This window comes from Durotheca rogersii (genome assembly GCF_024521655.1).
Source record: "Durotheca rogersii strain YMJ 92031201 chromosome Unknown GGS23scaffold_42, whole genome shotgun sequence".
Classification (NCBI taxonomy): domain Eukaryota; kingdom Fungi; phylum Ascomycota; class Sordariomycetes; order Xylariales; family Xylariaceae; genus Durotheca; species Durotheca rogersii.
In genome coordinates this window covers 261,901-274,021 of record NW_026251273.1, presented here as the reverse complement: position 1 = coordinate 274,021, position 12,121 = coordinate 261,901, and the positions used below count along the sequence as shown (strand labels likewise).

Genomic DNA, 12,121 nt, shown 5'->3' with positions numbered 1-12,121 from the left:
CCGTCCTCGCCACCGGTAGCACGGTAGCTTTTCCGGTAGCGCCCCCCTGTCAGCCGGCCTCTGCTCTCCCTTTACCTTGTGCCGCCGATATTACCTATCACTTCTTCCTCTTCCTCTTTCTTTTTCCCTCGTCTTTCCCCTCCGACTTTCTCCGCCTCCCCTGCCCGGACTGCTCCTACTGCTCCGTCTATCTAGACTTATGCCCGTGAGATTTGCTTATCGCGTTGCTCCGAAGGTCTTGTCTCCCTCGACCCCAGTTCGTCGAGGTAGGTGGTCTTGAGGTCACTTTAAGTCAACCAGCTATGTAGTTAGCCCACCAGGGCGGGCGAGGTTTGAAGTGATAGGTGCTCAGTGACTCTGCAATTCTGTGTGAGCCAGTGTCCAGTGTAGCATGTGCCGTACCTTCGGCGTAGATGGATATCGCATTCGGGTTGCCAGCCTCGGGAGTGAAGGTTTCCCTGACTCGTCTTCAAAAATATATCCATCCATACACGCGTATATGCACAGATTCCTCTTCGACACTATGCCCTACAGACATTACGTGCAACCGAACAGCTTAGGGGCGCATTTCCTCCTGCATTTGACCATGCAAGCTGCTTACTATGCCTATGTATGTTGGGAGACTCTTCGACAGAACGAGGTATACCTGTCTCAAACAGGAAGCATGGTACAATACCGTGCAGTGAAGACTGTATGGTCCTTTTGTTCCGCGCGCCAGGTCACACGGGCGTGCTCCGACCTCACATCCCGTGTGCGCCATAAAGGGACAGCACAACCGAGGAATACGTGAAGCGTCGCGAGTAAGCCGTGCCCCGTCGACGACGAGGCACTACAGGCCCGAAGAGAATCTGCGACTTCAAACAACCTCCTCCCGCTTGCTAACTGACCCGGATGGCAGGTTCGTCGGCTCTAGCCCAGCGCGATATGCTGGAGCCTGCGGGAGGAAGGGGGAGGCCGTCGGGAATCCCAGAAGGCTAGTGCGGAAGCCTGCCTGCGTGTCTGCCCGCCCTTGTCGAAAACGGGCACTACTCAGTAGTTCCGTCACGACGGCTCCGGCATGGCCAGGCAGGTCACCGCGAGGCGACCAATTAGGCACAACACCGCGGATATAATGGTCGTTGCCTGAAGCGACGAGCGAGTCACGACGGCAACCAGAGCACGATTTAGTCAGGACGGGAAGATGCCGAGAGCAGAGAAAGTGACGAAGACCCGAAGGCAGCACCCGGTGGGCTTACTACTTGTTGTCCTTGATTTATCCAGCTTCACCGCGTCTGACGGGGGTGGGCTTGACCGGGTGGTTTTGACTGGTCATATTTCCCCCCTTCTCCATCAGGTTGACTAACCCAAAGGGCCCTTGGATCGTCTTCTCCGGCGGAGCAACCAACGGCCCTTTACTGCGGCTACTTATTCTCGCCAACCCTCCGTCCATCTACGGTCGTGGGTCTCGTCCCGTTCCCTTCGCCGATCCCGAGCCTCACATATTCAAGCACAGACATACTTTCACGTGTTCTTACCGGGCGCCAGCGGGTGGGCCACCACTTCCCACGGCTTATCCTAGGCCCCCAATCTTTTCGTTAGCAATTCGATCGCCCTCGAAAGCGTCGTCCACAGCGCTCCGCTTTACACACAGCCAACCGCGAAATTTCTCATCTGCGGGGGCAGCCATCACGAGTAGTCTCCTCCTCCTCCTTCCTCCCGCCTCGCCATCGCCTCACCGGCCTAGCCGTCACAGCCACAAGCACACCCATGGCGGCATCGCCTCCGGCCCCGGCCCCGGTCCCGGCTCCTCCGCCGGCGCCCGCGGCCGGCCCGCCGACCACGTTCGCCTCGTTGCCGGCAGCGGCGGCGTTCCGCGTGCCGCTGGCCGCGTACTTGGCGGCGCGGCCCGAGTTCGGGGGCGTCGCGGTGGGCGCGTTCGTGTTCGACGGGGGCGGGCGGCTGCTGCTGGTGCAGCGCGCGGCGCACGACTCGATGCCGCTGCGGTGGGAGGTGCCGGGGGGCGCGTGCGACGCCGACGACGCGACGGTGTTGCACGCGGTGGCGCGCGAGCTATGGGAGGAGAGCGGGCTGCGTGCCACGGTCGTCGGCGCGCTCGTGCCGGGCGGCGGCGGCGACCGGCTCCGGAACGGGGCGGCGGAGACGACGCCGGGCGTCGGCCACGTCTTCTTCACGCGCCGCGGCCTCCGCATGTGCAAGTACTCGTTCCTGACCGAGGTCGACGGCTACGACGTGCGGCTCGACCCCAACGAGCACCAGGCCTTCCTATGGGTGACCGAGGAGGAGGCGCGCGCCCGCCGCTGCGGCGACGTCGCCTTCGAGTACACGTTCCGCGAGCAGATGCTCGAGGTCTACGAGGCCTTCCGCCTGAACCGGGAGAAGCGGGAGAGGGAGGCGAAGCAGGTTCCAGCATAGATGAGCATGTCATGCAGGGAGGTCGAGGGGCGCTACAGGCGGCGGCTTGGCCTACACTCGCATTATGCCGTAGACTATACGTTTCGCTGATAAACATAGGGGTGGGGATCATGCTCCGCAGCCCGTATATGATCGTTCTGGTATTTCCTCGGGTGTTTGGGTGTTGACTGGATACACGCGGATTTACCCGGCCTCAAAAGCCATCATTAAGATGGTTATTTTCGAAACGACTATAGAGAAGAAGGGTTCGGGGCGGCAGTGATTTAAGATAGCATGGCTTTTATAAAACAGCATTTGGCGAGACTATCTGACGTATTGGAAATTTCATGCACTCGTGATGCACCTCTCCCTCCCTCCTCGGGGGCCTGGATATCAACTAAGCAATGCCTAGCGGTACCTATAATAAATCCGTATATGAATCTTGCCCTAGGTATGTGGGGGCATAAGGAGACGTTCAACTACGCGAGGAGTACTGGCAAAACATATAGGCATACAGGCAAATCGACTTATTGTCACGAGCGGAAATGATGTGATAAAATATCCTATATATATGTATTCGGATCCCAGACCCGTCCGCCCATCGTTACCAATCTATATGCATATCCTGTAATTCCTATCGTAACCACCAAACCAATGCCCCATGCAAAAAATACACACACAAATATATATACAGACAATCTGAAGGTTCATCTCCCCTATATACTCAGTCCCCCGCTCTTACCACCATCGTCGCGATGGAGAGCCCCGTGTATCATGTAGTCGGAAAATCGTACGTGGTCGTGCGAACCCGTCGTCGGCTAGCCAGGCTAATTTACCTGACGACGGCCTTGATGGTCTGGACGAAGGTGTTGCAATTGTTGGTAGCGACGCTGTAGACGGGGTTGGCGGCGACATAATCCTTGGCCGCCTTCTTGGCCGCGTCAACCTTCTTCTTGCTGGTCTCGCCGCCGCGGATGAGAGCCTTGCGGTCAGCCTTGTAGTTGGGACCCTTGAGCTCGGTGTTCTTCTTGGTGTCCTTGGTCATGTGGAGCAGGGATGCCTTGAAGTCCTTCTTGATCTTCTCGTTCTTGCCCTTGCCGGTCTTGGTCTCGGTGACCTGGCCGACGACCAAGCCGATGTGGTCGAAGCCGAGCTGCTGCTGTAGCTGCTTGAGCTCATCGGGTGTCTCGTGGGTGGGGCCCGGGATGACCTCGCCGAGATCCCACTCGATGGTGAACCAGTAGAACTTGCCCGCCTGCAAGTTTGAGATCGCTCTCTGGGCGGCCCGGTACTCGGCGGTCAGCTCCTCGGTAGCCCTGGTGGCCAGCTGGGCTCCCTCAGCCGCATCGGAGGCGGTGGAGATGGGGCTCGCGACGGCGAAGGCCGCGAGAAGCGTGGTGAAGAGGTAGGAGAGCTGCATTTTGATGATATGTAGGTAGGAACCGGTCCAGATATGTCTTTATATGAAGAGAATGTAGGAGAAAATCTACCTGAGATTTGATGGAAATGAGGAGTAATGAAAGTGAAGAGTGAGATGATGGTGATGATGAACAAACCGGAATGGTAGAGAGCGGCAGAGAGAACAATATATACGCCTTTCCACCCGGCCGAGGTGCTTCTTTCTTCGCGATGAAGCTCGTTCTCGCGTCTGCCCCGGATTTGTTTCTCACCTCATCCTGCTCCCCACCCGCTACGCCTCCGTCGACGGTCGACAAGATTCCCTACGAACGATTATGGCAGCACTCCTACGCCTCGATTCGGAAGGACCGGGAACATCACGAGACGCTCTCACCGCAGACATCATCGTGGCCCGCGAGCGACTGCTCCTTTCGGAACACGGCATTAGAATAGGAATCCCCGATACTATTTTTGACTGCGGAGAAATACTACGTAGTGCCATATCGCTGACCGATCGCGGTGCCGGACAGCCGTCGAGAAACCTTCCGGCATTAGGGGACGACGAGCTGAGGATGCTATGGACCCCTCGGGTTTGGATTCATGCCGGACTAAGAAGGAAAAGCTGCAGGGTGTCCAGAAGGAGGCTCTCGCGCCCACGCAGGCGATGCCACTGCAGGTCTTGGCCGCAGCCGCGACGGGAAACAAGTCTAGAATAGAATGCTGAGGTTTCATTCTAAGTTACCAATGCCCTGGACAGGGAGATCGGAAGGATACCGACGAACGAGATGAGGCGACAATACATGAAGGCAGGTCCCAAGTTGGCGGCTGGATGTAACGGGTGTTAGCGCATGTCAGCAGCGATGGATTGCGGCACGGGCGCGGGTGTAAGAGAGAGAGGGAAATGGGAGACGGGAGTAAGACGGGGAGGCTAGAGGAGAGAGACGCAGAAGCGGAAAAGAGAGGCAATCTTTACATAATTACCCACTCGCTTGATCCTCCTCCTCCTCCTCATGCGCAATACTTGGCTCGAGGTTGTCAGCGTGACCTTTTCAATACCTGAAGAGTATCCGGAAGAAGCACTGCTGCGTTACTCCGTAGGAGATGCGCCGGGGGGCACTCGAGGGACGCGTCGGGGCGAGTGTTACTGATTGAGTAGGTAGGCGAAGCAGGTAAACAAGAGAGGGATGAAACCCCCGCAGCCGCCCGGCAAGGCCTAAAATAGCTCCGCCCTCCCCCGGGTCGCCCAATTCTTCAGTGGCTTATAGCGCTCTCGGCCCTCTTTCTGCCCACTCGTAGGCCCATAAATCTATTTTCATAGCAGAATCCTCCTCGCCCAGGTATGCACTAAAGCCATATATGTATGTGCCCTGTACATGCACGTACGTGATGAATAGCGCGCTCTTGCTCACCCACTCGATATATACATAATAGGCATATACCTAGGTAGGCCGATATTGTATCTTAGGCAGGCCGCGCCTCAGCGGTCTCACTTGGATGCTGAAGACGTGTCTTGTTTTCTCTTTCTGCAATCCCGTTAGGGATCCCATATTAAATGGGAAGATGCCAGAAACCAAATAAGAATATAGGAAGAGGTGTTTCGCGTCCGTTGGGGTAGACAAATTCCTGTACTCATCATCGCCCTCACCATCAATTATCACGACCTTCGCCTTCTCTTCCCTCTTCCCAGTATTAACACGCGCAAAGACCGAATAAATATTGTTATCGCGTGTTCCAGGTTACCGTTATTTAAAGACACTGCTGGCGGAAAACTAGGTAGTACCTACCTACCAAAAGAGAGCATCAGGGCACATTTCAACCCTGCGTCGGCACATCGTATCGCCCCTTTTCTCTTCTTCAACCCCTGCGACATCCGTCTACTTACATACCTACCGAATCCACTAAGCCATATACATACATACGCGCGCGCACAATGGGGGACGACGACTGGGCCAGGGAAGAGATCGACGCCCAATTCGCGCGAGGCGAGCTGAGTCCAGAGAGCATCATCGCGCGCCTCGATGACCGGATCAGCAACACCTACGCCCTCGACCCGGAGGAGGAAGTGCCCGCGCTTGAGGCCGCCTTCGCGACGGCCAGCACGCCCGGCCCCGCGGACGCCGTCCTGTCCGAGCCCGCCTTCATATCGCTGCTGCAGACGCGGGCGACGCTGCCCTTCGGGCCCGAGGGTATCGAGGCCGGCCGCATCATCTACGCGAGCGTCGCGTACCTCAGCGCGCTGCCCTTCGCTCCCGCGGCGGCGCAGCGCCCGCCCGCCGCCGCCAGCCAGCCCGGCCTCTCCCTCGCCCAGCTGCGGCGCGGCCTCGTCTGGGCCCTGCCCGATCGCGCCGGGTACGTCGTCGAGGAGAGCTCAGACGCGCGCATGCGCACGCGGTGGGACCACCGCCGGCTGCTGTTCCAGAGCTTAGCCACGGCCACCCTCCCCGCCAGCCCCGCCGCCGCGGACGACGCGGCGCAGGCCGCGCTCGCGCGCGCGCGCGCCTTCGACGTGCCCGAGGAGAGCTGGGACCTGTGCGCGGCGAACCGCGACGCCGACGGCGACGAGATCTACCACGACCTGGTGGACGTGCTGTGCGCGACGCAGCCGGCGCGGCACCCGGGGCGGTCGGCGGCGCGGCGCGACGCCTTCCGGGGGGCCGCGACGCGGCTGCGGGGGGGTTTCCCTGCGCTCGACGCGCTGGCGGTCCCGGCGCCGCGCTTCCGCGCCCTCGCCCGCGTCCTGCTGGCGCTGCAGTTCGCGCCGCCCGACGGCGCGAGGTTCGGCGCGGGCGGTGAGGTCGCCCCGTTCGAGGACGCGGCGCAGGCAGTGGGCGCGGCCTTCGCGCAGGACGCCGGCCGCGGCGGCGCTGCCGGCACGGTGATAACCTGGCGCTCGTTCGCGCGCGCGCTCGACGTCGCGGCCCCGCACCTCTTCGACCCGCTGTACCGGCTCCTCGCACGCGCCTTCCTCGGGAGGGGCGCGCCGGTGGACGTGCTCGAGGCGCCCGCGCGGCCAGCGCGCTCGCCCGGCGGTGCCGGCTCGGGAGCGCTCGACCTGCCCCTCCAGAGCCAGCTGCTCACGTTCCTCGCGCCGTGCGTCGACGCGGCGTCGCTGCGGCGCGTCGCCCGGTACGCGGCGTCGCCGGGGTCCGTGACGCCCGCCGGCTTCGCGGAGACCTTGCACACGGAGGTCCCGGACGCTGCGATTGCGGTGTTCGCCGGGCGGATCCGGTCAGCGTCGCCTGCTTCTGGCGGGGGCAGTGCCGAGGCGAGCGAAGGCAAGCCCTGCGTGTTTGGGCTCTACAGCCCGGCGCCCAAGGCGGACGGGTCCGGCATCGAAGATCCGGCGGATATCGACGCGAACAACGCGGGCCTGCGGCCGTGCGCGTTGTTCCAGCTCGCGCCCGTCCAGGACGTGTTCCCAGGGGTCGTCGGCGCCGAGGGTTGGCGCGTTGTCGGCGCTGACGAGAAGGGTGGCGGGAACCTCGTGTTCGGGGACCCCGGGGACGAGAAAGGGGGTATTGTGCTGACTCTGCGGGAAGGGCTGTCGCGCGGGGAGATTAGGCACCGCGGCAAGGGTGCAGAAGACGGCGAGGCGGACGGGGGGTCGATAGTATATAGGGCGAATCCCTACCGCGGAGACTGGGAGCTCGAGTTTGTGGTGGAGCAGCTTGAGATCTGGACTGATGCTGAAGCGTAGAGTGGCATTAACCGCATAAGGGATGCCTTTTAGCCCAGCTAACGCCTTATCTTAAATCGTTCGGTAGACGTAAGAGAGCCAAGTTTGATATACATGGCTAATTTAGAGCTACTGGGTATATATTGGATACGTAAGTGTAGTATTAGCCCCCGCAAAGGCCTGGCCAGCTGTTAAAAGAATTCTGGACAACTCTCGTCAGCGACTCTGGCTCCAAATATGATGCATATCTTTATCGCATCCCTTCTGACATTATGACCAGATGTAGATTCTCGGAAGATTCCTCACATACCTACGTGCTACTACTGCGACATGACATCGCTCGCCAAGAGTAGAACTAGCCACTTAGAGAGTGTAGGCATCTCTATTCTCCCTGACGGCAACCGAGTTGCCCTAATTCATCACCAGCACGGCCCCCACAGATTCTAAGAGGATTCGCTTGGACGGAGACCCGTGGATAGATGCCTTGGGTAGACACTAGTATGAGACCGCGTGTGATGATGTTCCGTAGGTATAGTGTCCAGCTATCTGCAGGTTCTCGTTTTGGCATACGGAGCACTGGCTGGAGCATCCCGTCACGTGACACCTGGCCGTAGACTTTTCTTCTTTTTGGAAGATGTCATATTACCTCCTAAGAAACAGACACCAAGCTGCTGATTCTTCGGCAGAGCAGCTGGCAGCCCGCTGTCCACAGCTATGGCCGGCCACTTGACTATTATTCTATCCCGTCACGCCGGTGTCATTATCGGCTACGGGTAGGTACCGACTACTGCGCAGGGGTACGGAGAGGGTACCCGGGTGCCTCCCACGGGTAGGTACCTAACTTTACGCCATGCGTATCTCAGCCTAGCTCAGCCGGGCGGGACTGGGTTCTGCCAAGTGGCCGACAAGTGGTGGACAAGTGGTGGGCGGGAGGATGAGTCGAGCAAATCATCAGTCGCCAGTCCCATCGAGCAATCCTCAAATCAGACCACTCGCAAATCCCTCTTTTCTAAACCACCATTACCACCCAAACTCCCAATTCCTATCGAACCGCCGCCCTCTTACCACGCAAGAACTACGTCCTGTCGCTGCTACTATCGCCATGTTCTTGCAGCGCTCCGCCCTCGCTGTCGCCCGCCGGGCCTCCGTCGCCCCGGCCGTCCGACGTGGTTTCGCCGTTTCGGCTCTCCGCCGTAAGGAATACCCGCCCACGTCCCAAGCCCGCGCCGCCCCCGCCGAGGTAGCTGCATCGCGCGATTCGCACCTAAGTCGCCGCCGACTGAAGCTGACCAAACCTACCACTTGCAGGCGATGCGAACAAGGTCGAGGCTCACGCCGCTCCCAGCCAGAAGATTAAGACCCTCAGCGGTATGACCCTTCCTTAGGTCGCCCTCACAGGGATTCGCGGGTTCGATCCTCGGAATCCGATGGCGATGGGGTGAGCGGGCCTTCACTGACGTTGTTGCGCTCCGCGATGCACAGAAATCAGGGCCGAGGAGGATCTAATCGGACCGGGTGCCGCGCCCGGCACCGTCCCCACCGATCTTGAGCAAGCGACGGGTTTGGAGCGATTGGAGATTCTCGGAAAGATGGAGGGCGTAGACATCTTCGACATGCGACCTCTCGATGCTTCGCGAAAAGGTGCGAGCTAGAGCTACCTTCCTTGTTGAGAGAGAGAGAGAGAGGAGAGGAGAGGAGGAGAGGAGTTTAGGCGAGAAAGAAAAAAGAAAAAAGAAACTGCCATGCGGAGAACAGGGTTGACAGTATGCCATCGTCGCAGGAACTCTCGATAATCCCATTCTGGTCAAGTCGGCCGGCGACGAGCAATACGCTGGCTGCACCGGTTACCCAGCCGACTCCCACATTGTCACCTGGCTCGGCGTACGTCGTCCTCCCCTTGCCCCACTGGAGCCAATGAGACAAAAATCCAAACGCGGTGGGCAGGACGTAAGCTAATATTTGTTCACGCGTATATAGATGTCGCGCGAACGACCAGTGGAGCGGTGCCCCGAGTGCGGTAGCGTTTACAAGATGGAGTACATCGGACCCCAAGACGACGGCCACGGCCACCACGACCACCACGGCTACGAGGAGCCCAAGACGTTCGCTGACTACGTCAAGCCGCAATACTGGTGAACGTGTCTTCCCGTTCGGGGATATAGGCGTGTGATGGTTCGGTGGGAGGCGAGACTGCATGGGAAAAAGTGGGAGAGGGACGGCAGGAGGAGGGTGTATATTGATGATGAAGGCCGTGTAGCATTGAACCCAATTGACTATGCGTTACCACGCATTCCTCCCACATTTCCCCCTTTTCTTTCTTTCTCTTTTCTCACTCTTCTATTTTTACGCGTTTGTATTCGCCTGCTCCCACGGCTCGTCCGCCCGTGGGTGATGCCATGTGCGGTATTAGCTACCCCCGTTACGCTGAGGTATTCGGCTGGACGGATTAATTCATCGCCTGCGCCTGGCACGTTCCGGGTATGATGTGCGATGGCCAAGTTATGGATACTAGGCACCTACATTCTCTATCTATGGGTGAGGCCGGGTATACCGTGGGGTGCATACACGGCACTATGTTGAGGTACGCAGCACGAATTGCAGGTGCCTGCGATTGATAACATTCCCTACCTCCTCATCCTCCTCTCTCTCTCCTACTAGGTGCCTACTAGGTATAATACTGCCTCCCACATGTTCCCCGCCGCTTGCCGGCTTGAAGGTTGCCTCCTTGCATACATGCACACCTCACCTCCCATACCTGTAATAAGGTGGGTGTGTAGGTAGATACCGTTTAAGGCGGGTAGAGGAGGCACATGCACGTATAACATCCAACACGCTCGCCGGCGCACCCACTTCAAGATGCAGCCTACTATATATATCCGTACACCCGTATGTATGCATGCATACATCCCAAGGCACCTAATGCTGGAAGCTATGGTCATCATTATTATCACCATCACCATCATCATTACCATGTAACAAGGCTGCAGCATCACCTGCCCCTACGTAAGTAAGCAAGGTACCCAATGCTACGTATAATCCCGTCAGGTTAGGTAGTTGATGGCGACGAGCTCGGTCCAGTAGTGTGCGAGTACACATAGGACCCGTATATATAACGCCGACGGGCAGAGGTAGACGAGAGGTAGGCGGGTCCCCTTGTCCGAGTGGAGGAATCCGACTGGATCTGGTTAGATGCGCAGGTAGTATACCTCGGGCCATGCACCCATCTCCATCCCGCGATGCTTCCCCTGGATCGTAGATTTGGATGGATTTCCGCTTGGCTCGCATGAGGACAGCAAAGCTTTTTGATCTGATTTGTGCATTGTCTTACCTTAGGTAACTACGCACAGGGTTACCTCGGCGGAGGGGGGGGAGGGGGGGAGAAGGGAGCTGAGCAGATACGGCTAATACCGTTGGGATACGGGCTAAAAGGAGAGAAGAGAGGGAGAGGGAGAGAGGTGGTGGGCGTATGGATATTACGTATACCTGTCTGCGACTAACACACCTCCTGTGTAATATCTTAGATACCTACCTGCCTCTTAGCCCAAGGTATAGGGATAATTATCCCTTCCGGCTCGGCACATACGCAAGGTTACCTATAAGAGACGAGAGAGATGGGTTTCCCGGTAAAGCGTGCATGTATTCGTACCGGCGTAAGGACGCCGCGCCAAGTCTTATCTGCTGGCCTATCCGAGATTCGAGAGATGACTACATGCCCGGGTATAATAAATTCAGCAGACGACTAGCAGCTTGTTGTCTCGCTCCCTGCCCGACCAGATGGAGTTAGGCAGGGGAGGTAAGTTGCCGGTAGGTAGCATATAGGACATGTAGGCAGGAGGTAGGTATGAGGTATGTAGGTACCTTTGTATGTGTAATGTAGGTACATTTTCGGGGGTGGTTGCATGATACATAATACCCCAGCTCTCCTGGGTGGGTGGCCCGTGGGACTGGTGCACCTCGCCGGCTATAAATAGGATGTATATAGGTGTTTATGCACATATACATATACGTTCCTATGCATGTACGGAGGTATATACCTCCATATGTATCTATGTACTGGTACACGCATAAAGCCAGGCAAAACCAACCGGCCAACCATAGCGCAAGTAGGTAAATGAATGGGGCTTATTATTACTACCACTATTGAACAAACCCTCCGCTGCAAAAGCTCTCCGGGCCCCCCTGCAACCACCAATTCCTGCACATACTCATACACATATATACCTATGTATACCTGCGTAGGTAGGTGCGTATATTTTACGTGTGTATAGATACTACGTAGTGCATGCCTACCTCTTCTAGGAAGGTATATACGGGGACGTACGCATCTAGGGAGGATACGTATATATATATATGTGTATATATACATACATATATACATTTAGACAACTTGCGCCGCGTTCCAAGTCTGCGAATTATCAAGTGTTGTTGGATGATGACGCTTCCTGCCTTATGCGTCGCGGCTTCGAGTCGTAAGCCCAGGAGGCCGCGCTACCTGGAGAAGTGAAAGAAGAAGAAGAAAAAAAAGGGGGGGAAGGGGGGAAGGGGGGGTTGGACGGGGAAGACGAGGAAAAAAAAAGATAAACCGCGAGAACATGCGATAAGTAGCGCAATTTAAAAATTGAGCCAATTCTGTCTGGCTCGTTATAGTTGAGGTTA

At 57.7% G+C, this 12,121-nt stretch overlaps 4 protein-coding genes across 4 annotated transcripts; 3 read left to right on the top strand and 1 right to left on the bottom strand.

Moving 5' to 3' along the window:
• Window positions 1-1,746: 1,746 nt before the first annotated feature.
• On the top strand, window positions 1,747-2,412 carry GGS23DRAFT_607971 (NUDIX hydrolase domain-like protein; the record flags this gene model as incomplete). The annotated part of the gene is made up of 1 exon (XM_051520134.1): window positions 1,747-2,412. One exon carries the CDS (start codon window positions 1,747-1,749, stop codon window positions 2,410-2,412), a length of 666 nt encoding a protein of 221 aa, XP_051367576.1.
• A 516-nt stretch (window positions 2,413-2,928) lies between these two features.
• Window positions 2,929-4,417, bottom strand: GGS23DRAFT_588647 (uncharacterized protein). Its single transcript, XM_051517561.1, has 2 exons — window positions 4,279-4,417; window positions 2,929-4,217 (listed from the first exon to the last, which is right to left on the bottom strand). Exon 2 carries the CDS (start codon window positions 3,809-3,811, stop codon window positions 3,224-3,226), a length of 588 nt encoding a protein of 195 aa, XP_051367575.1. The 5' UTR covers window positions 3,812-4,217; window positions 4,279-4,417; the 3' UTR covers window positions 2,929-3,223.
• A 1,302-nt stretch (window positions 4,418-5,719) lies between these two features.
• On the top strand, window positions 5,720-7,667 carry GGS23DRAFT_617685 (uncharacterized protein; the record flags this gene model as incomplete). Its single annotated transcript, XM_051520889.1, has 1 exon — window positions 5,720-7,667. The coding sequence occupies one exon, from the start codon at window positions 5,720-5,722 to the stop codon at window positions 7,484-7,486; it is 1,767 nt and encodes a 588-aa protein (XP_051367574.1). The 3' UTR covers window positions 7,487-7,667.
• A 402-nt stretch (window positions 7,668-8,069) lies between these two features.
• On the top strand, window positions 8,070-10,217 carry GGS23DRAFT_588635 (cytochrome c oxidase subunit VB-domain-containing protein). The gene is made up of 5 exons (XM_051517560.1): window positions 8,070-8,658; window positions 8,774-8,833; window positions 8,948-9,106; window positions 9,246-9,346; window positions 9,443-10,217. The coding sequence occupies exons 1-5, from the start codon at window positions 8,400-8,402 to the stop codon at window positions 9,599-9,601; spliced, it is 738 nt and encodes a 245-aa protein (XP_051367573.1). The 5' UTR covers window positions 8,070-8,399; the 3' UTR covers window positions 9,602-10,217.
• Window positions 10,218-12,121: the final 1,904 nt, after the last annotated feature.

What these genes read in the sequence shown, in the direction of transcription:
- GGS23DRAFT_588647 (XM_051517561.1), bottom strand. Translation starts at nt 3,811, where the DNA reads ATGCAGCTCTCCTACCTCTTCACCACGCTTCTCGCGGCCTTCGCCGTC.
- GGS23DRAFT_588635 (XM_051517560.1), top strand. Translation starts at nt 8,400, where the DNA reads ATGAGTCGAGCAAATCATCAGTCGCCAGTCCCATCGAGCAATCCTCAA. An exon ending in CGCCGTTTCGGCTCTCCGCC is followed by an intron (nt 8,659 to 8,773) that starts GTAAGGAATACC and finishes TACCACTTGCAG; the next exon opens with GCGATGCGAACAAGGTCGAG. An exon ending in TCTCGATGCTTCGCGAAAAG is followed by an intron (nt 9,107 to 9,245) that starts GTGCGAGCTAGA and finishes CCATCGTCGCAG; the next exon opens with GAACTCTCGATAATCCCATT.